This window comes from Mycena indigotica, assembly GCF_014461135.1.
Source record: "Mycena indigotica strain 171206Taipei chromosome Unknown Mind.scaff0015, whole genome shotgun sequence".
NCBI classification, from domain to species: Eukaryota; Fungi; Basidiomycota; class Agaricomycetes; order Agaricales; family Mycenaceae; genus Mycena; species Mycena indigotica.
In genome coordinates, this window is record NW_023503014.1 from 1331901 (window position 1) to 1354908 (window position 23008).

Here is a 23008-nt window from a genome sequence, read left to right on the forward strand (position 1 = left end):
CTATGATATGTGATGACTGCGCGGGTACGCCCCCCTCGTTGGGCAGTCTGTCAGTTACGCGGCCGGGCGTGAGCTATGTTAATCTGTATAGGAGAGCTAATCAAGGTAGGTATCCCCTTCTTTCACCGCAGCCGTCATGAGCAGGCGTACCTGGGGATTCTATGAATCAAAAGACAGTTATGAGAAAGATGTCATGATGAATCAAGGGCTCTAGCTCCGAGCTGCCCTGATGTATCATGACACCTCTCTCGGCCTACCCCGCTCCTCCGCGCTTCCCACCTGTGCTTCCCGCCCGCGCTTCCCGCCCGCGCTTCCCGCCCGCCCGCGCATGGGCGCTGACATCATGTCCATGACATGGCTAGAATGCACGTGTCGATTTTCCGGCCATTGATCCGCCGCCCGTCTGACAGATGTGGCGCTCATTGCTGTTGCCGTCGCCACGATCGTTGTCCGCGCCCTGTTGCGCGCTGCCTCCCTGCGCTCCCTGGCGGCTCCCGGGCACAGCACTGTACTATAGTATGAGTATGACAGTTGTCCTAATTTCTTTGCACCCTGACTGCCTGCCACTGCTCCGCCCTCCTCCTGCTTGCTCCTTGCCAGCGTTCCCAGTGCGCGGTTTGTCCCTGCGACGATCAATTTTGCTCGGAAATGCCCCAGGCTGTCCCGCCGAGGGCCCGGCTCTTGATAGATCGGCCCTCTCGCTTCGATTGTCATCGCTTGCTGATGATCGGCGTTTGCGGCTACCAAGATGATGGCAGTTGACCGTGAGATGTGAATGTCGGGGCACGATAAAACGTTCATTATAGCTTCAACTTATGCAATCTTGTCCTGAACTCCATACTGTCCTTCTGTGATAGCCAGCCCCCCAGTTATGTACAGCTCATTGATAAGAAACATGCAAGTTTTTCCGTTTCATGTATAATGCTGAAGTAGTTATGAATACCAGTATTGAATCCTCTGTATCTTTGCCTGAATATCTGTGCAGTTTTTATCTTTTGGAGTAACTCATAAGATCATGAGGCTGGGTGCTCAGTTAAACAAATTTATTGTCCTAGACAGCAGTAGGGTCATAAGCAAGTCCCATATTTCAGTTTTCCAAAAATGGAAATCCTCATCGAGAAGAAACTGTGCACCGTGCACCAACCACTTATCTGTTCCCTATAAAATTTTGCACAGGCAGGAATCAATATCTCAACTTCCTCCAGGTAAGTTTTCAGCCAAGGTAGTGCAGCGGAAGGCAAGCTGCGCGGCCCATTGCTCGATTAGTGATATTGGGAATCACGCCTTGAGTAGGCGCGCATGTGTGTTTGCGCTCGTTGCTGGAGCAAAAATTTCATCTGCTAGAGGGAGGGATGTGGCGCACACGAGCCGGCGACCGAGCTCAGTGCCGGGGACGCGCTCGCGGAGTTGCGCTGGACATCGGCGAGCTTCCCGGGGCGGCTGGGGGCCCGGGCGCAACCGTGGGCCCGGCAGTGCCGTAGAGAAGACCGCCCGGACTTGGATTCGCGGGCCGGAACAGGCGCGTGAGCAAGGCGACGTGGAAGCCCCAGCGGGATCGATCACGAGGAGGCCCCGGGGGGCGCCGGCAGAGGGTCCGCGGAGGCGGTGGTGAAAGGCTCGCAGGTGCAATCGGTCCAGCAACCAGCCCCAGGCCCGTGGACCAAGCAGCCAGCACCCATCTTGACGCCCCAGCAGGTCGTCAGGACCGTGCGGCCGGGCGGTCGGCCGGTCGCCGGTGAGTGCATTGCCGCCCAAGCTCAGAAAGCAGGGAACGAAGCAGAAGGTGCATCTCCGAGCTCTTCATGCTGTTGCGAGATGCTGGCTGATGTGATGAATTCAGCGCGCCGCCCTGGGGCAGCGGGTGGACAATATGCCGTTTGCGCCAGGTAAAGTCGGAATTCAGGTGCTCAGAGTATGAATTTCGCACAATGGACCATTGTTCGCTCATTGGATTCCACGTCCCTAGATGCCCTAATTTTTCCAGAATCATTGGGAATTATTCACAAACACTTGTGCGCGTCGTTGATGGCAATGGCGACGACGCTGATGGCGATGACAACGGATATTGATCGTTATGATGGACGCTAGCAGGGAGCCTGTCACATAACGGCCACCTTCCCGATGTCAGAAAGCTTACCCAGTGAGCCAGAGACATGATGATGCATCATGGGCAGGTCTCAAGCACAGACCTTGATTCATCATTGCATGTCTCTGATCAGAGGCATTGATGCATGGGAACCCCAGGGTGGGTACTCATGAGTTGCCCAAAGCCTCTTAAGTGCTATGTGACAACAGATAGTGAGGATGCGCCCTAAGTTACCTGAAGCATTACTAAATGTATAGAGCTTGCTTACCATTGCCAGGGTCAGTTGGCTAAGAAAACTCGTAACAGGAACTTTGGTAAAGCAAACCCAACCTCAGTAAAGGCGCTTCTAAAGTGTCTAGTAGAACAAGACAAGCCTACAGACATGATGTTGAGTCCTAGAGCTCTCTTTTCTATGTGCTAATTGCTTTCCTAGCCCATTTACGGCTCTTATTATAATATCTTAAAGGCACTAGAGTACCTCAAATACAAAGTTCTTATCTCTCTGATGAGTGAGATCCTCAAGGCTCTGTTTGAAACCACTCATTCTCAGTCGAATGATTCAACAATAGCCTAATAAATCTGTCAACACCATCTTACAGAAAAGGAGCTGGCCCCCATTGCTGCTAGTAATGGCTATCTGGTCAACCTGATACCAGCCATGCTCTATACCATCCTCTTGACTAACAGAAAAGCTTTTCTAAAACAAACTGCTGCCAAATGCTGTGGAAATAATGGAAATTTAAACCCTTTAACATCCTATAGATAGTAAGCCAACTTTTTCTTATTATTTCCTCATCCTTTACTTATTTATCCCCAAGTTTTAGGCCGGGGGGTGTTAACTTATCTAATGTTTTCTAAAAACTGCATATCCAAGCCTAGACTAATGGGACAATACTACAGCCCAGGACGGTTTTATGATCAAGGTTCTGGCTTTGCTTATCAAACATCAACTTAGACTACCTACAATTAACAAGGCTCGACAAATCTTAGAGGACCTAAAGGCTGTCGGTTATGGGTCAAGAATGTTTAGCTTAGAGGATGTTTCAGTCTTGTGGGAGATGAACTTGTTCAGCAATTCTGAGGGAGAGGGAGAGGGACCACAACACTTGCCCCCATCGCTACTTTCCCATGTCATGCTTCTGCTACCATCACACAATAGAGTAGTGGCTGGCATTGCTGTTACACACTGGGAGGCGGCAAAATTGCTAATTTTTAGCCTTCCATTTCTTGGTGCAGAAGGATGCACTCCAAGCTATTATACACACCAGTGAAGACCCTATCATGTAATTTTTACTCCTTCCGCCTCTAGACTATAATGTATGAATTGACTTGGATGGCAGCCTGAGTGCTGATAACATTGACTGATATCAGCTTCACTTCTCAGCCTCCATTGCTTGAAGAATTCAATTCCTGTGGATTCTTGGAGGCTCTTTCAGGCTTCCATTGGACAAGTATTCCCTGTTGCTGTACTTCTGCTATGCTGCTTTCACACCCCATGATGATCCTTCTGTTGTAATACTCCCCACATCATTCTTTAGTAACTGTTGGCGTCTACTCGCTGCTGACACCGACCCAAAGTATTCTCAAGAGCTGTGAAATCGGGTCCGAAGTGGATCCGTAATATCAATCGCCTTTGTCATATGGACTAACAATCACTATATTGCGGTGACTCACGTGAAGTTGGTGTCTTACAGTAATTTCAAGTCTGAATTCATGAAAGTTTTTTCGCAGAACTATACCATATTTCCAGAATCTCTGCTAACATTATTCCAAGACTGGAATTTCGATGACATGCTGAATACAACCGGGCAGCTGTGTAGCTTTATCCCTGCGCGGCGGCGTCCCGAGCAGGTCATGCGGCCTCCTGGGAGCGCAACCGACTGCGTGGGTAATGCACCCGCGCGCGGCCCGGATCACGGAGATTGAGCGCGGGTGGGATGACTGCGTGGGACGGATGTGGGTAGCAGTGATGTGATGGTGACACGTGGGTGGTTAAGTAAGGCTGGGGATCGCGCTGCGCGTGGGGAGGGCCGTGGTTCGCGGAGGCGGGGACGCGCTGGCGGAATGCTGGAGAGCGCGGGAAGGGAAGGGAAGGCGAGGCAGGCACAGCGTCCGACCGCGTTTGGGAAGGGAGAGCCGGGGGTGCGGCGCGACGTGTGATACCCGCTTGCGATTGACAGCCGGCCGGGGAATATGTTGTCCCGCCCGGCGTGCAGCGTGGACGAATCGGATGACGCGCGCAATCGATATAAAATCGGCGTCCTCACGTCAAGCAGTGACCCCTTCTCCATGTCCCCGTCCCCGTCCCAATCCCCGCCCCCGATGCATATGGCCAGCCCTGCCGCCGTCCGCCTGCCGTCGTACCAGGAGCTCGTCGCGCTCTCCGGCTGCGCCCTCGACGCGGCCCGCCCAGGCCCGGTCCTGCGCCCCGGCCCGCCGCAGCAGCGCTACGCCACGCTCCCCCCGCTCCGCGTCGTGAGTCCGCCCCGCGACCCGCGCGCCGACAGCTGACACCCGCCCCCGCCCCGCAGCCCCCGCGCCCGCTGACGAAGGCCGACCTCGCGCGGTACTGCGCCACGTCCATCCCCCCGCCCCCGCCGGCGTCGCCGTACGGCGATCGGCCGAGCCCCGTGGCGGTGTCGGCCCCGACGCCGACGAGCAGCGCGTCCGGGTCCCCGCCGGCGTCGGCCTACGGCTACCCCGCGCCCGCGCCGCCGCACGAGCCCGAGCTGCGGTTCGCGCACGCCGCGCGCCGGGCGAAGAAGCAGGCGCTGTCGTGCTTCTTCTGCCGCGAGCGCAAGATCGCGTGCGGGCGGCCGGACGACGGGACGGTCGACGGGCGGTGCAAGTGCGTGCCATTTCCAAGTCCGCCCAGTGACTGATGCAAAGCAGCCAGTGCGCACGGAGGAACATCGCGTGCACGTATCCGACGATTTCGCACCGCGGGCAGCACTCGCGGCTCAAGAGCGCCGCGCGCAAGGTCGAGCACGCCCACGCGCAGGCCGCCGAGCCGTATTCGCCGCAGAGCGCCAGTGCCAGTGCGAGCCCGTACCCCGCGTCGGACCGGGCCGACAGCGCGTCGCCCGGCGCTGACGCCGACGGCGTGCGGCTCGCGCAGCTGCAGTATCGCGGCGGCCGCGCGTCCTGATCGCCGTGATGGGCGGCGTATACTTGTGGTGCCACACCATCCAACTATGGCTATGAATGTCCAAGGCCGGAGGAGTGGGCTGGCTTTTCGGGCGCTCCCCGACGAGCACGGACCCGGTCTTTGCGCCGTCGGGCCGCGGCGGGAGGCCGGGCCGTGGTGCCCAGCGCTAGCCCGAAGACAAGGAAGCACGCGCACGGACTCCGGAGCGGGGTTTCGATTTCCGACGTGCGATGAGCGAACGGAGATGGGGTGGCTGGACCTGGGCCCGCGTGGAGTGGGAGTGGCCAGGAGGAGATCCCAGCGCCCGAGAAGAACAAGGCAGAATAAGTAGGCAAACTGTTACCAAACACGGAAGTCGTCAGCAGAACATGAATCGAATCGACGCCCGCCGGCGGAGGCCGGCGGAACGGGATCTATCTGTCAATGTCATGTACTCTCTCGCGGTGTGAGCTAGGGTGCTGTAAGTAATTATTCCGCTAATACTTACACCCGTTTCTAACAGTTTTTAAAAACCGGCCTGTTTATAAACAGTTTTTAAAACAAACACTACTTAGAACACCTCATCATCAATATCATCATCGAACACTGCCGCTTCAGTCACCTTTTCTTTGCCCTTCCCACCTATGACTGCGCTACCCACCGCCTTCTCTGCACCAGCGACAGGTGAATCACTGAGAAGATCACGGAAGAATGCATCGGAAGAATGCATCGCTGATGTCCGCAGAGTCCTCCGCTTCAAATCGCGTCGACTCAAAGCTCGGAAGTAAGGCAATATCAGCCAAGACATCTGAGGCCAAGCTGCGGGTGTTGAGAGCATGGAGGCCCACCGCGACAGCGTCATTTACTCCCTCCTCGGAGACCCTGATGTCCGGAGAAGGCTCGTTCTCTGCTGAGAGATCAATGACTGGTAGGTCGGACCCCCGACCCACTTGCAACAGGCGGCAGTGCTGGCTCTACCGCCTCGGCGGTTGCGAATGCTGCCTTGACTGAACGCCAATTGAGGTGGGGCTGGACTGCTGGCTTGCGCTCTCCATCCCACCGACAAACCTCCTGCCGCACTTGTCTAGGTCCAGCCGCTGGCGCTTGTCGCCATTCTGCTCATCCTCATCTTCCTCCATCCTCTGTCTTGCCGCTGTGCTCTTTCGTTTACGCCTCTGCACAGACATTAGTGTTAGCTCACACTGGTAGCAAGTGCAATGGCAGTTGGCTAAGGGGGGTCCAACGGGAGTTTGAAAGCAAATTTTTTTCCTTTGTTTGAAACAAAGAAATCTTTGTCTTTCTTTCCGCTCCCGTTGGGGCTCCCATTAGCAAACTGCCTTTGGGTTTGCACCCAGTGTCACAATGCTGAAAAAGACGCACTTGTGCACCAGACCGCTCTATTACATCCTCCGCAGCAGCAGTTAGGTCGTCCACCCATTTTATGAGAATTTTGTTCTCTCCCGCCGGCCCTGTGATATACTGGCGCAACACCACAGTGACTGCATCGAGCCCGGGGCCGCAGGACTGAAATTCGATAAGTTTGCCGTCAGCGCGACTGCCAAACGACCACTCCAGATCCTGGTTGACCACACTTTTGTCACAGCCCAGCTCCATGACCGCATCCTGCCGAAGCTCATGGCCTAAGAAGTCGTGTTTGGTGCCGAGGGGGATTGACGGTGGGAGGTTTTTGAGGAGGGCAGCAAGATTGCGGATCTCGGTGCCATAGTGGACTGCACCGAGGAGCGGGGTGGTGTTTGCTGGTTGGCGAGCGCCAGTCTGAGCTTTCCCACTAGACTTCTTTCCGGACGTCGACATGGGAAGGAAAAAAGAAGCGCTCGGGCTCACTAATGCTGTGCTGATGTGATGTCATTTGACACGTGCTCGTTTATAAACACTCCCCACGCCAATTAATTAGAAACTAGACAGGCTGGGGCTATGCCCCAGCTTCAAATGTTGTTTCACAATTTTTTGCAGACTGAATGTGCCAATTTTATTCATGAGTGTATGAAATATCAAGGTCTGCATGCCCTCTATACTGATATTGCAGCCAAGAACAACATCACAAATAGCCTTAGATTGGACTTGTTTATGGTACTTGATGTAAAATCTTGATTTTACAGCTTTGTGTCCCAATTAGACTTTACAGCTTTTCTTACCAAATTAGGGTTTCAACAGCAGTGGTCCCAAAAGTGGAAATGTGGAGTAGATAAATTGCTAAAGCTGATGCCAAACATGTGCATACATTCACACAACATCTGCTTAACATAAGAGTAACTAACACCGTTTTTAAAAACATGTTTTTAACTGGTTAAAAAACCAGCTTAACTCACAGCACCCTAGTGTGAGCTCGACCGGCGTGTGCGTGTTCGGTGGTTTAAAGAAGGCAAAGAGGGGTGTTACTATCAGACGCGCGCGTGCTGGTAACAGCGGGGAGGATGAGCATCCGCGTGCTGTGTCATATTCAGAAAAAAATTAGAGTTTTTGGTGGGCTTTCCGGGCTATTATGGGCAAATACAGTAATAGTGATGGTGTGATGCTGTTATTAGCGAATATCTGTTTTGGGACAGACTTTGATCCTGCGTGATTCTCGGAGACCGTGCCGCTGGCCATTTTTTTTTTTTTTTTTTTTTCACAGGGTAGAGAATTTGAGAGGGTGGCTTATGCTGGCCATCGGCTTTCCTGTGATAGCTGCACTTTACTCCCCTTCCAGTTTTCTTACAGAGCCACCTTGGCGATGTAGATTTTTAAGCTTGATTTTGTTTGTTAGAATAAATGCAGATAGTAAAATATAGTTGTGTCATGCATAGCTAGTAAAGATTCTAAGCTACTGTACAGCCTAACTGCAGTATATACTGACTACCAGAGGTTCCAAAAGTGAGCTGGCTGGCCGCTGAATCAAGGAGATGTGACGTTCTGTGACGATGACCAGCCTCGGACCGGGCGAAGCCCAGTCAAAAAAAATTCTGATTTGGGCTCAGTGTCAGGGGAACCCCCGCTTTGGCCTCCTTTGGACCATCAGGGCGCATCCGAGGTGCATCTGGCCGGCACCCCCTCAGACGCTCTGACCCACCCCGACCCTTGTCCTCGGCCTCCTTTGCCGACACAATCACTGGTCCGTCAAGACCCTCCCAACAGTCACCTTGGGACAGAGCCTGCGACACCGCCCAGGCCTCTATATCAGCAGTTACAGACAACCAGTATTTAGTTGGCGCCCTAGCAAGCGGACCCTTAGAGTTTCTTCTCTTTGGATCCTCCCCTGCTAGGCTTTTCTTGGAGTCTCCAGGTTTGCCTTTACAGTAGAGGAAACTCTCTATGGGATTAACCAGTCAAGATTGCCAGGTTTGGCGCTGACTTAGGCTGTGAGTACAAGTCTGTACCCCCCCTCATCACTGCCCCTGCCACTTGACCCCTCCTCCGCTGCTCTTGTCGTCTTTACGCCTGCTATGCCTACCAGAGCCACTTTGGATGCTGACCCGTGGATGGATGCACTTGAGGCGAAACTGGACAACCTCACCAATATTCTCACCCACCTTGCTTCCCAGGCTTCTGCTGCTGCACCACCCTCAGCAGCTCCTGAACCGACTTTGGCATCTCCGAATGCCCCCAACGTGGATGTGTTATTTGGTGACATTACTGTTGCCTCAAAACTGCTCTTACAATGACAAGCTTTCTCACTGGTGTGAGAAAGAACAAGAAAAAGCAAGAGCCCTTCAAACTGCTCTAACTGCAACCAAAGGCTATAGTACAACTAGAGAGGGAGAAGAAGAAGGAAGACTTTGAACTCTGAGGGAAACTCTGCTGGGGGAAACTATATGATATGATAACTAAACTAGAGACACAGGAACAGGAACAGGAACAGGAACAGGAACAGGAACTATAAGGAAACATATAGGAACTAAGTAACACATAAAGGGAGAGATCAGGAACAACTATCAAATATGGACAAACAAGACCAAATAAGCAACAACAGGGGACGTTCTGAAAATACTGAGCCTTGTCAATGGCACCCGGCAGGTTACTACTGATAACTTACAGTGTTTTATAGGATAAACAATTCTAAGTCAAAAGTTAGAATGAATCACAAAAAAAAGACTTGTTGTTCTGGATTGTAGAGTTAATAACACTTTGATCACAGCATGTGGAAACCTTGTTTAGCGGACACCTCACGTTACACGTTACCCCCCAGACAGTTGATTAAAATAATACAGTAATATAGTAACAGGTGACTAGATTCCTAATACAGAAAGTGGAATTAATAAGCTTGACAGGCTGACAGCAATGGCAAAAGGGTTTACAACTAGCCTTACCTGCACATGTCACTCCCCATTATTATAAACATTCTGGTTACTGCATATTGAAGACAGCCCTAGTGTCATCTATATCCTTACAGTTCTTAATGTAAAGACCATTTAGGGAACAATGGCGTTGATGGTGTTGGCTTATAAGTGTCAACAGGATATGTAATTAATTGTTATTATAAAAAAAATCAGAGGTTGTAAAATTTTAGAGTATTTCTCGTTGTCGCTAACTTCTTGACTGACTTAATGAATGAGGGGGAGCAATGCTGGCTGCCAAGCTCCATCCTCATTTTAGTGTCGGCGTCAGCGTCAGCATTAGCATTAGCATTGGCGTCAGCATCAGCATTGGCATCAGCGTTAGCATCTGCGTTAGCATCAGCATCTATGTTCTCACGGCAGATTGCGCTTTTTGCGTCAGATAATAGTCATATTTTAAAACATCGAATTCTCCTGCAATCATGTACTAACAACTCCCTATGCGCTTGTTGCAGCGGGGTTGAAGCGGTGCCCCATTTCCATAGAGTGGCAGAGAACTAGGGAAAGTTTTGCACAATAACACTAATAAAAATGGGGTTGCAGGATTGCTGCAAGTGCGTCAGAGAGCTTCCTCCAGTAGATATGTTACCTTGGTCCACCAAATAATTTTAATACGTTTTATTTCCTGTTGTTCAAAAAAACCAGCAGCATCTACCTTTATCATTTGGATTAAATGGTTTGTGGCCATCTGCGCTCGACGCTTACGATAAGGAGCAGCTAGTGGAATTGCGTATTCTGTCTGAACTCGAGGCAGCGTTTTTACTGACTGAATAACTGTAGGCATTTAGCGTGATGGCTCCGTTGGTTTAATGGCTGAGCGTTGACGAGCCTGCTCGTCACAAGTCACACTTTGTCACCCAGTTTGATTTCCTATTTTAGTTTCCACTTCCTTTTCTAGTTTCTATTTCCTATCTTAGTTTCCATTCCCTATCTTTTCTGACTTTGTTGCTTATTTTCTATTTGATTTTAGTTTCTATTTCATTTAGCCCTTATTTATCTAGTCTATAAAAAGCCTGTCCATAGTTAGTAGTTAGTATCATCCTCCTTAGTGTTTTCCTCCCCTTTCCCTTCTGAGTTTGAGTTCTCTCTTGAGTTCTTAAGTTCTTGGTGTTGAGTTTCCTAAGGAGTTTGTTAGCTCTGAAGGCACTTGCACACATAGTCCTTATTTGTCTTTTGGCAAGCAAGCATGTCAGCGTTCAGCATTTATTTCTTCTGAAGGAGCATTTAGAGGGGGATGTTTGGGTGTGTATCTGCAGGCAGACAAAGATTCCAAAGCCTGATGAACATGCACACAGCACTAAATGTATAAACCCAATTGACAAGACCATGAGCCGTCCTTGGGTTTCATATAAGATTAACAAGGTATTTTAGGGCATACAATCTTTAGTTTCCCTTTCTAAACTCTGTCTAGCATGGAAGCCTCCCTTTCTGAGCGGAGGCATTCTTAATTTAAACACTGGGTTTGTTCTTAAACATAAAAACACATGCAATAGCAGCACAATGCACCTGTCAATACTATTGCCCTAGACTGGAATGTTTTGGTTGCCTGTTCTGCAGAAAAGGCTAACCAAGCTAATATAAGCATTGCATGCATCTAGGTCAGTGGCTAAGGAAAGAGAGAGATGGTTGGGCTTTAGCGTTGGGTTGTCCATAAAGGTATTGCTTGAAAGGGGGAGAAGCAAGAATGTAATAGGGAGTGTGTGCAAATACACAGTTTACGTGCAAGTTGCACCATTGCATAAGAAAGCTAGCGACGGACGCAGGCACTAAATGTACTGTGACAGCAGTGATTGACTTTGAGGCCTTTATAGACGTTGTTAAAAGATATTGATTCACCCTAAGGATATTAAACTTAATAAGAAATATCTGCCCCTCTCTACCAAAGATTCTAGGCCCTGCTATACTTTTTATAAGAGCTTCTAGACAATGCAACACCTGAGTCTTTTATAAGCGAAGCTTTCACATGCTCAGAGGCTGACATGCCATTCACCATAAAGTATTGTCTGTGCAAGCTTGGGATTGTGTCTGATTCTGGGGACTATAAACTGTCAATGTATGCTGTAAATAAAGAACAGGGACTCACCAGGAGACTGCAGTGAAGAATCTTATCAATCATCTATTCACTTAATAAATAATTTGCGACTCTTAATGGCCAATGATGGCTGCTCAAGATGGTGGGGTGGAAGGCGGCGTTATGATTGGCAAGCCATGCTACTAGTTCCTCCTAGGTCCGTGGTGGAATGATGAATTTCAAGCCCCGATCTTGGTTGAAGGCAGCTACAAGAATCTTGTGTAAATGATCAGACTTAGTATTTAGTGCAGGTAATCAGTAACTTACTTGCAGAAGATTAAAGTCCTCTTTGATTCTGTAAACCATTCAGAAATATTCAATATCTACAGAAAGGAAGTAACAAATAAAAGCTCTTAAAAATACAGGTCTGCAATCTCTATACACCCTAACTGGAGTTGACCTTAATGTGAGCCTGACGTCAACACGGTCATTAACGTGAACATTGATGCTAACGTGATTGCTGACGCTAACATAAACACTAACACTAGATTATTATTTTAGCAACCAGGCTATCACAGTCACAGTGATGTGACACTGTGTCTACGTCACACTATCACCGCGCCGGCACATAGGATCAAACACCGTTAATATGGAGAGTTGGGTCATTCTAACCAGTTAATAGTTAAGATTGGGAAATTGATAGACTATTCAAGTTATCTACGATAGCACCGGTTAAAGAACAAGCACCAAATCTTTGACCTCAAGTTAGCATTTTAGGTTCCATTCTAAATCATCTTGGTATGACCTATTATGCACTGTTTTTTTTTGTTACTAATAACACTACTAATAGCTTGGTCACGTCCTTTGTGCTGATGGTAGCTATTTCCACATCGAGTACTTTAATACTGCACACTGTGGAAGCTTTAACAACATAGGATCTGCTATATATATGCCTATTTACTTATAAGAATAAAATGTTAAAAGACTTGATTGAAATAGTTTAATAATCTTATAAAGTTATTATATGTATACAATAAGGGTATCTCTATATTACTAGAAATGTACAACTGACTAAATTATATTTAGAGCCCTTGTAAGGGGCTTACAATCAGTTTTTTATATAATAATATGTTATACTAACTTGACCAATTTAGTAATGACTAGATGCAGACTATGAGAATTGTACTTGTAAAATAGCCCTGGAAGACTAGAGTAGGGCATTATTTACCACACTACACCTTTTTCTACAGTCTAGACATGTTAGGTATTTATAAGTACCTATATCCCTTTTTCTTACTCTATCTAAATGAAAAAAACTAGTATTTATACATGTATCCCTTTCTTAGAGCTAGTCTTATGGACCCTCTCTGCCTCTAACAACACCACTAACAGCTCTAACACTGTGTCAACAACTATATAAACACTATCTATATTAACATTAATAGCACAGATAAATAACACCGCCTCTATCTATACTATCTTTATCTATACCACCTCTGTCTATGCTGTCTTAGTCTATGTCGTTAGTTACATTAAAGTCTACACCACTTCTACCTATAACCTATACTAAAGCTGCTACTACTGATATAAACACTAATATTAGTAACTGTGTCTATAGCTGTATTAGTAGTTGTGCTAATATCTTCTTTTATTCATAACTTAGCTATGCTAGGGCTATCTAACTTTGTAGAAGACTATACAGTAAAATTGGGAAAAGACTATTAAAGTTAGGACCTATCTATTATACTGCAGCAGGCTTTAGTGTTTTTAACTATTAAGATTAGCTTATTAATTAGCTGCTTTATAAATGTTACTCTAGGGAGGAGTTGCAGGTAGTAATTAATTAGAGGATAGAGAAGACAGTAAAGAAAAGCTTTCTTATTTTTTAAGACTGATCTTTAAAAGAAGGAGGAGAACAATCTAAAGGACTACCTAGCAGATAGAAAACTATAGAGGAGGCTTTGATAAGTTAGGCTGCTTCTTTTAAATCCACCCTTCTTATACTAACCTTTAAATCTAGTCTATTAGCTACATAGGCTTTTTTAAAAGGTATGCTAAGTATCAACTTAGAAGCCTGGTCTAAAAACTAGTACTAGTTAACATTAACTATTAGTATTTAGAGCTCCTACTAACAACAATTATAAATATCATACCTTTAAATTTATTTCTTTTTATTTACTAACCTAGCTTTTATAAGCTCTAACCCTTGCTCCTCCTTCTTCTTTTATAACTTTTTAGAAATATATTGATCTTCAACTTCCTCTGATCTAAGATCTGACAGACCTGGCTACTAAAAGTGGCCTACTTAAATAGACTAGCTATCAAACCTTACTTGATTTTTTAGGCTGATAGTCTATAATCTACTACAGAGCATTCTGGATAATATTGTTCTATAGTTTAGTAATCTCTGCAACTATTTTAACTTAGGGTATATTTGTAAACAGATGCCTTAAGTGGGCTATTTAATTATAGGGCTTCTGTACCCTTAATATATTGCTAAATAGCTTACTACTAGATGACAATTTAGAAGATCTAGAGCTTAAGCTTCCAAACAGTGCATCTAGAGCTTCAAGTTTATTGCTAACTCGGGAAAAGGCCTACATACACTAGTACAGGTCTCTGTTAAAAATCCGAGGCCAGTTGTTTAGATGTTTGGCAAAAGAGATACTTTAGGAGATAGTGGATAGTAATAAATACTTATAACTATAAAATTTCATCTATATAATAATTGTCACCCCTGCACATAAGTATTAGTGTTAGTAGGTAAGTTATATTAGCAATAAATTATAGGAATGTTTGCCTTATACATTACAGCCTCCACCTTTTGCTGAACCTCCTTGTTTATCCCACAAATTGCGCTGTTAAAGAACTCAGTATGGTTGTGCCTGCACCCGCGGATATGTTCAAATCTGTCGTAGACATAGTCGAATATGTTGTGTACTACACGTTCTTCCCCTGCAGTCAGTGGAAAAAAGAAAGAGAAACACACACCAAGATAGATGTGCTTAACTGCCCAGTACACAGACAGCAACTTACAGTCAACGCTGACATACATTTTACAGTACTGTGTTGATGGAATGGCCGATTTTTATAGCATGTAGCTGGCATACTGCCTGTGATCTCGATTATGTAGAGGTTGCCAGCGCCTTTGTGTTTTTATAAGCTATGGTTGGGGTAAATGGGATTGACGCGACTTATAGGGCGCACAGGAGAGTGGTGGTAGAGGAGGGAGTGTGGTGGGTGGAGAGAGGGCAGAAAAGAGCAGGTGTTTACTGTTCTTTGGCTGAAATAAGGTTTGTTTGAATAGACTGCAGACATTAACAGTCAGAGCCTGTGGTGATAGCCTAGACGGTCCCACTTTGTGCTTATATGGTCTCTAAATGTGTGCAGCCTGTGTTCCGAGCCTCTAAGAGAGAGCTGAGAGTAGTAATTAGATTAGACGTTAGTTAGAAGTTATAGGTTTTGTCGGCAAAGGCTCGGTCACCTATAGGTCCCAGTCCCCACTGTAAGTTATCAGGTCTATTGCGCTGTATGGGATATGATAAGTTCACGGTGTTTTCATTGTTTACCATAACAATAAATAATTTCTCATTTATCCAAGAAAATAGCATCAGATAAGTAGTAAGGAGGTTGAGGCATGAAGTATGGTAGTGCAGTATTGACAGGAATTTCTTGGTACCGGGGAACCACAAATTAAGGGGGAATAATAAATTGTGTGTTTGGACCAGGAGAGGAAAAGACATACTGAGTAGGAGAGTGCAAAATAAAGGAGAGCACAAAATAAGTACTTGACTGAACAAGCGGGATTAACAATGATCGGCCATAACACTGTCACGGTTCGGGTCGGGCCGCCGGGCCACGGGGCTGATCAGGCCCGCATAGGCCTGCATGTCCACCATTGCCCTCAACGCTTCCCCATTCTTCTAACCCCTTCCCTTCACCCCTGCGGGCCCTACGCAGCGCCCCTCCGATCCACCCTGGGACCTAGCACCTATCTGATCCATCCTAATCTCTTAGCGTATAAAAACCGTAGTTACAGGATGTAGTCGCTAGGCTAATATCATCTATTCTCCGGGCTTACACCCCACTCTCGTGCTCCTCAGACCTACTCATAGTCAGACCACCCGATGACCTGATATGGCCCGAGCCCGATGCTGACAGAATATTAGCCTCCCCTGCGAACTCAAAAAGCACGACAAGATGTCTACCGAGCGCGACAGTATGATGGGCACCCCCGCGAACCAGGGGGATGAGCATGCCCGATTTATGGCCGTGGGCCATAACAAACAACAGGAGTTCCTCTTCGCCCATCTATTCCAAACGAATCAGGAGATAGAGCAACTTAGGGCCGAAAACACCGCCCTGGCGAACTGACAAGGTGGCCATCGAGGCCGAGCTGTCCCGAGTAAACGGGGAATACACAGCTGTGCAGCAGGGAGTTATGCAGAGCTATGATCTGCTCTGCCAAGCCAGAGAAGACCTGGCCCAACGACAGAATGGGGGAAACACCCGAGTAACCATCTCTCCCCCTAAGGAGTTCTGTGACGGAAGCTAACTAAGGTGCCGCCACACAGATCACAAGGGCGCAAGAACAGGCGTAAAAGATATTCTCCCCGAACACTAAATTACTACATTGTTTATATACTACTGAAAAAGAATGACATCATTGGAGCAATGATCAGCACCAACGCGCTCAGATATCACAAGGAGACACTTATCAGATCACTACACTGGAGCGGCGGCGGAGATCCGCTCCGGTCCGCTACATGCGCCCTCCAGATAGTCTTCAGAGACTATCTCACAAGTTAGAAAATCATTTGAATTGTTCCGGTTCGCGTTCGAATCGTGCGCGAACGTGATCTTCATCTGACGTGAGATCCACGTGATCAGATCGAAGCTTGTCTCTAACAGCCATGTCGTCGGCACTTCGACTTGAAGCTCGCGCTCGGAGTGGATAATGGCAAGTGAGCTCTCATATCTTTGAATGAGGAACTGACTCTGGCATGTTCCGCCCTCCAGCACGGTGCCAAAGGCTGTGTCAAGCAGATTCTGCGCTCCAATGAGGAGCGCATCTCCCAGCGGCGCTGCATATCTGGGGTCTTCGGCAACTGTCTGGGTCGACAAGCCAAGCGATTCTGCGCGTAAAATCGCGTACCAACGGGCCAACCGAAAGTCTGGGTCTTCAAGGCAATCCGAGGCAATGAATGCACGGTCTCGCGTCGCGCTATCTTGCACAACGTAGGTCTGGTCGGAGATTCGATGGACAACGAATCTAACCTCGTTTCCCAGATGTTCTTCATCGCCTGGGTAGGGCTGGGCACGAGTCAACGCTCGAGCAGCGTTCGCGGCGAGTAAATCGCCAATTGGGTGTCTACGTGCGTGTTCGGCGCCGAAAAAGTCGAAATTTTCATCGTTCAAAGGCTGGGTGGACTCCCCGCCCTCCTCGACTTTCATTCGAGCGCCTTCGGTTGCGTTTCGAAGGTAGCTGCGCGATAATTCGCGGGTTACCGGCTGGACGACGCCCAAATCGAGTGCTCCAACAGGGAGCGTCTCCAACACCTCGGTGCTTTCGTACAGCGCCGAGGCGTGCTCATCGAAGTCAACGCCATGCGCTGCAAAGCCTGGCGGTTTCCCTTTGACGTTCGACTTCATAGTCGTCGTTTCTGGGCAATTTCTGGAGAGGTGTCCGTGCTCTCCGCAGGTGAAGCACAGGCCCTTCGCCAGCATCTCATTGCGGCGCTTCAGCGACATTCTGGGTCGCTCCGAGGGGTCTTTCGCTGAGGTGATCTCAGCGGACGCTGTTCGCATCGCCTCTCGACGCATCTGCGCTTTTGCGCGCTCGCCACTGCGGCGGGAATCGTCTTTCGACTTGGAATCAGGCTCACGCCCTCCGGAACCGCGTCTGGGCGGTTTCTCGTCTCCAGAGGACGCGGAATCGTCAGATTCCGAGTTGGAATCATCTGAGCTGAGGCTCAATAGCATCTCCGCTCGTTCTGCCGCACGAACGACTTCGTCCCATGTCGAGACCTCCGGATCGAGGTCCTTTCGGTACATCTCCTGGCGAATTTCGGCGCGAAAGCTGTTCCACAGCTTTACGACTTTCTCTTGGTCGTCAACAAGGCCAATCGTGTTGTACAACTGCGCGAACGTTGCAATATGGGAGGCAACCGTGTTTTTGCCTTGGGTGCAGCGGTTCAAACGCTTCCGCTGCTTACTCCGGAAATCAATCGGGAAGCAAAACTCGAACATGGCCACGAAAAATGCCGTCAATTGGTACGAGTCTTCGTTTTGCACGACTATTTGATTATAAAAATCTCTAGCCTTCCCTTCCAAGAAGTAAGACAAGATAAACACCCGGTTTTCACGAGGTACGCGGCCCATTTTCACATATGCAGTTCCTTCGCGAACAAATCGATGGAATGCCGTTGCACTTGGCTCACCATTATATTTCGTAGGTGGGATCGGCTTCAAGAGCATCCGGTGCCGCGGGTGGGAACCAGTGCTAGCGCCAGCCGGCACACGAGAATGGGAAACCAAGGTCCGTCCCTCGTCCGCTTCCGAGTCCGATTCGCTAGACGCATTGTGCTGACGATTAGCAGCAGAACTCGAAGAGCTTGAATCAGAGGGGTCGGACGATGGAGGGTTATGGCGGCGCCGAGTACGCGGCGTGCCATGGATGGCTTTGTGGACGAAGCTACCAGCAGCAATTCGGGGTGTCGCCTCTCTCGCTTGAGAGCGCGATTTCGCTGCGGCAGCACCACGAATCATGTGGTCAAGGTTCTTCTCAACCGTGAGCTTCGCTCTGCTCAACGGTTGTCGCGGTAAGTGCAGTTCACTCTGCGATTGCTTCAATCGTCTCAGTTGCTCTTCCAACTGAGCTATCTCTTCAGATCGCGCCTGGCCAGGCATTTTTGGATCTCGGGGGCGGCGGTCTTTCGACGGCCGTTCTGAAGCAGGCGCTGCACGCCGCACGGGTTCATCTTCATCATGAGGCATTGTCGGCTTCGAACGCCGATAGTCGGGGGTCTTATTGCGAGCTGGGGACACTCGCTCGAGCTTAATCGTGCGCTGAACTTCATAGTTCGAGAGTGCAGCCTTCTGGGCTTCAAGCTCATCATCGTCAAAGTCCAGTAAGGACTCGACAGCGCCCCAGTTCCTGGGGTCAGCACCTTTCCCCTTGTTGCGGGAAGGGCCTTCGCCAGTCGGAATGGCGGGACTCACGTGGAAGTCAATCAATTCATCTGGTGAGCTTCTTGCTGCTTCACCATATTCAATCTCTGACTGCTTTTCAGTGTTTCTATCTGAGTCTTCGTCATTCAGATGACTACCATCTGGCTCAGGGATCGGCTCGTCCTCAGACGGCAACGAGGCGGCACTCAGCGCTTCATGTGCAATCGCCTGGTGTCGACGAGCTAGTCTTCGCAGCTCATCTCGACTCATTCCGCGCATCGCGCGTCTCACGGTAGACTCGGACTCAAATTCCGCTTTACTACTGGTACGATGGCTATCGACACGATGAACGCTACGTGGCGACGACGACCGCGAACGGTGCGACCGTGCATTACGAGAAGTAACACGAGTCCAATCTGGGACATCGTGTGCGGCAGAGCCGGAGTGCCCGAAGGCCGGACCGAAGTCCGCGTCTCGAAGAGACGGCAGCTCAGAGAGCTGTGCGCTAGAAGCGCGCCGCTCGAAAGCGGGGGTATCACCACCAGCGACCACGCGGCTGTAAGACAGCGTGGGACTGACGGGACGGGAGGTCGGAGTGGAGGAGCGCGAGGTCGAAGGGGTGTCGCGGGGGATCTTCGGCGCGGGAAAGCGCCCAGCGCGTGTCGCGGCACGGGTCGGGTAGCCAGAGGAAGTCATCGTTGGGTTGTGGAGAGAGTTGGTTATCAGCGCAGAGCGGCAGCAATGGTGGTGTCGACCGAGGTAGCCAGACAGAGCGTAGATAGATGAGCGAGCTGTTCAAAATATGTGACGGAAGCTGACTAAGGTGCCGCCACACAGATCACAAGGGCGCAAGAACAGGCGTAAAAGATATTCTCCCCGAACACTAAATTACTACATTGTTTATATACTACTGAAAAAGAATGACATCATTGGAGCAATGATCAGCACCAACGCGCTCAGATATCACAAGGAGACACTTATCAGATCACTACACTGGAGCGGCGGCGGAGATCCGCTCCGGTCCGCTACAAGTTCACAGGCAAAGCCAGCGAAGTAGACGCCTTCCTGGCAGACTGTTGGCTCGCCTTCGAGGCCAACGCGAATGTCTACAACGACGAGGTACGAAAGATCTCGTACACTCTCTCTTACATCAAAGGAGGAAACGCGGTCACGTGGAAAGAGAATGTTTCCCAAGCCATGAAGCTCTGCACCGCCGAAGCTTACACTACGTATGAAGGCTTCAAAAAAGCCTTTATCGCGGCCTTCCAAGGGGAGGCCCACACGGAGATCGCACAGCAGAAGATTGAGACCCACGTCCAAACCAAGGACATGAACACAACTAGCTATTTCACCGTACTCTATCCGTGGCCGCACCTGAGGAAACGGGGCAACCACAGTCGCCGGGCCCACTACGGGGCCAGCACCCATGGAGATTGACCGAGCCCAAGCTCCCGCCACGGCCCGCAACACCCGCTGGTACAATTGCGGATAAGAAGGACATATCAGTCAGATGTGCCCCAACTGGGCCGCATCGGCCAGCCAGATTCATGCCATCTTCTTGGAGTTTGTCACGGATAACGCGGACAAAGGGAGTTTGGCGATCGTCGCGAGTGAAGCCTGCGCCCTCACCAACGTATACCACGAGTGTCTCTAGTTACAACCCGCATAATTGATATTCCGTGTTGCCAATCCAGAGATACGTGGGACCAGACGTAGAAAACGACTCCGAACCAGAACCCCTACAAACCACCGCTTCCGCCCGCAAAAGAAGCCCACACAAACCTAGCTGAGACACCCCCGCGGCCCGCTTGGAAGAACTGGCCTGTGGCCAGTGGCGAGAGACTCGTCACCCAAATTCGGGATCAACCCGAAAAAGCCCGCTCCAAACTACAACAGTGGATCCACCCGGCCCGAAGGGCTGAGAACGGGCCCGAACTAGAGGAGTTCATACGAACTGGGTACACCCCCAATGTGGCCGAGGCCCTGCAACAGTTACAAGATCCCCCCCCTTTTTTGAAAGAGTGAGGGCACCACGGCCACCCGAATAGCCATCACCTTGCAAGGGGTCAACGACCTCCGGGGGTACTCGGTTGACGAGCTCCTTGATAGCGGAGCCACCTCCAAGTTCATGCACAAGTAATTTGCAGAGGACTCCCAATTAGAACTCAAAGCTCTGCCACATCCCATCCTGGTGTACAACGCCGATAGAACAATCAATGCTGACGGGATGATCACACACGTCACTCACCTGCGGGTCACCATTCAGGATCACTCCGAACTTCTCGCGTTCACCATCACGGACACGGGGAACAGCGATGTGATCATTGGGCATCACTGGCTCAAGAAGCATAACCCCGTTATCGACTGGCGCGAAGGAGCGACGGCGACCGTGGTTGCCCCGTTTCCTCGGGGTGCGGCCACGGCCGGTCCAGTGGCGCTGATCGCCGACTATCTGTCTGTTCTGTTCCAGGTGCGCGTTCTTAGTAGAGGACCTTGCACGGCCTGACCCGCAGTCTGACATATTCGGTTTGGTGCACACTGTTTCAGATCTTGCTGGAGGATCGAGAGTGCCAAGTGACAGTTAAACGGGAGAAACCAACTCAATTGATTAGGGCCTAGACCTGCAATCAATGGTGACTCTAAAACACTGACGAGGAACTGGACAGCTGAATACTGGATTTGCGCCAGGAGAGTTGGCATAACTACTGCTGAGGCCATACGCACAAGATATGAGTTATAAGTGTCATCCAAAAGCTGGGAAGCCAAGCTATCAACGTATCCTGCTCAAAATCGAGGGATTCTTCACAAGGAAAAGACACTACTATATGCAATACCAGTCATCTGGACCTGTAATTTCAACTCTGGACCATATGGCGAAACGATATCAATACAATTATGCACATAGACTACTTTTCTTACTCATGATTTTACCTGATTCTATTAATTTTGTTTTAGCATTCATATCACTGTCTTGTATTTGGGAGATTCACGGATTGCCCCGCTCTACTAGGTGCATCTGGGGATCTAGCTCATCAATCTATCTTGCTAGCTCTTTCGAAATAGTATCATCGCATCGAAGGATTTATTAGTTGAGGGTTTGGGTTGCTGAATACAAGAGTTCCGGTTGCTGGATATTGGGTTTCGGTTGCTGGTTGAGAGTTTAAGGCAGTTAGTTCCTAATCCAACCAGTATAAACTCTCCGGGCATCATATTGGCGCTTCTCTATTGCAGAGTTTCGTCGATAGTATGCTTTGGGGCACGCAAAATCAAAGTTTTCGCAAGGAAACTTGTATCTACCCTACAACCTTACACATCTGTGCCAAGGCTCTGTTCACAGGGGCCTGTTCTCACACAAGGAGAAGACGATTTTAGGGTTTTGTGACTTTTCCTACTCAACATTATACATATCTCTCTCTACAACAAGTGGAGTTTGGTTGTTTTCATCACAGTCATACTGCTCAGAGTAACAAACACACTTGGTATAGCAACAGCACAGTCAACTGTATAGTAGGTGGACTGTTATATCTCTTCAATATGTCTTAGTCTGTAGAAAGTATTTTACAGTCTCTACTGACATAAGACTTCGCTAAGTTAACTTAGTTGCAATATGTAATATCAAAGGTGTAGTTGTGGCAAACAAAATTTGCAACTGATGACTTTAAAGCTGTTCTGCATATTGAAACCTGCAACCAACAAATTCAAAGTTGTAGATGCTCTGGAAGAAAGTTGCTATATGAAAAGTTAAGATTGTATTTGAGAAAATAAAAGATCTTGCCGTAAATCAGAAGTTGTATTAATCCCTCTGGGAGTTGTTTTGGCCAGAAACACATTGCTTGAAGTTGTATATAAAAAGTCTGAAAAAAAGAGTTGAAAGTCGTGAAAAACTTTTGATACAGTATACCGCCCATACAGTATATTGCCCATATATTGCCTGAAATTCATACATCAATTTCAGGTGCATCTTTGACCACAGTGTTTACTTTCATTATGTCATAAAACTGAAGTTTCCCTGGGTAGCTGTCACTTATTTTGATGCTCAATATGGTTAAAAAGTCTAGATCTTAGTACTAGCACAACTTGATAGACAATAAAAGATGATCTTGTGTGATAAAAGTTGTTCCCTAGGAAGGCAGTTATGAAATGGCGACATCTGAATTCCACTTTTCCGTGCTTCCGCGCTGATTCCCACCGGCCCGGTATGCCTCGGTGTCCACATGAGCATATAAGAAGCGCGGGCGAGCCTAGACCGGGACTGCTTCGCAGCTCCCACCACCACTGGC

General features: G+C 48.9%; 1 protein-coding gene across 1 annotated transcript; it reads left to right on the plus strand.

Moving 5' to 3' along the window:
- Nucleotides 1–4375: 4375 nt before the first annotated feature.
- On the plus strand, nucleotides 4376–5234 carry MIND_01340900 (Zn(2)-C6 fungal-type domain-containing protein; the record flags this gene model as incomplete). The annotated part of the gene is made up of 3 exons (XM_037369853.1): nucleotides 4376–4561; nucleotides 4618–4934; nucleotides 4979–5234. The coding sequence occupies 3 exons, from the start codon at nucleotides 4376–4378 to the stop codon at nucleotides 5232–5234; spliced, it is 759 nt and encodes a 252-aa protein (XP_037213849.1).
- Between the last annotated feature and the right edge of the window lie 17774 nt (nucleotides 5235–23008).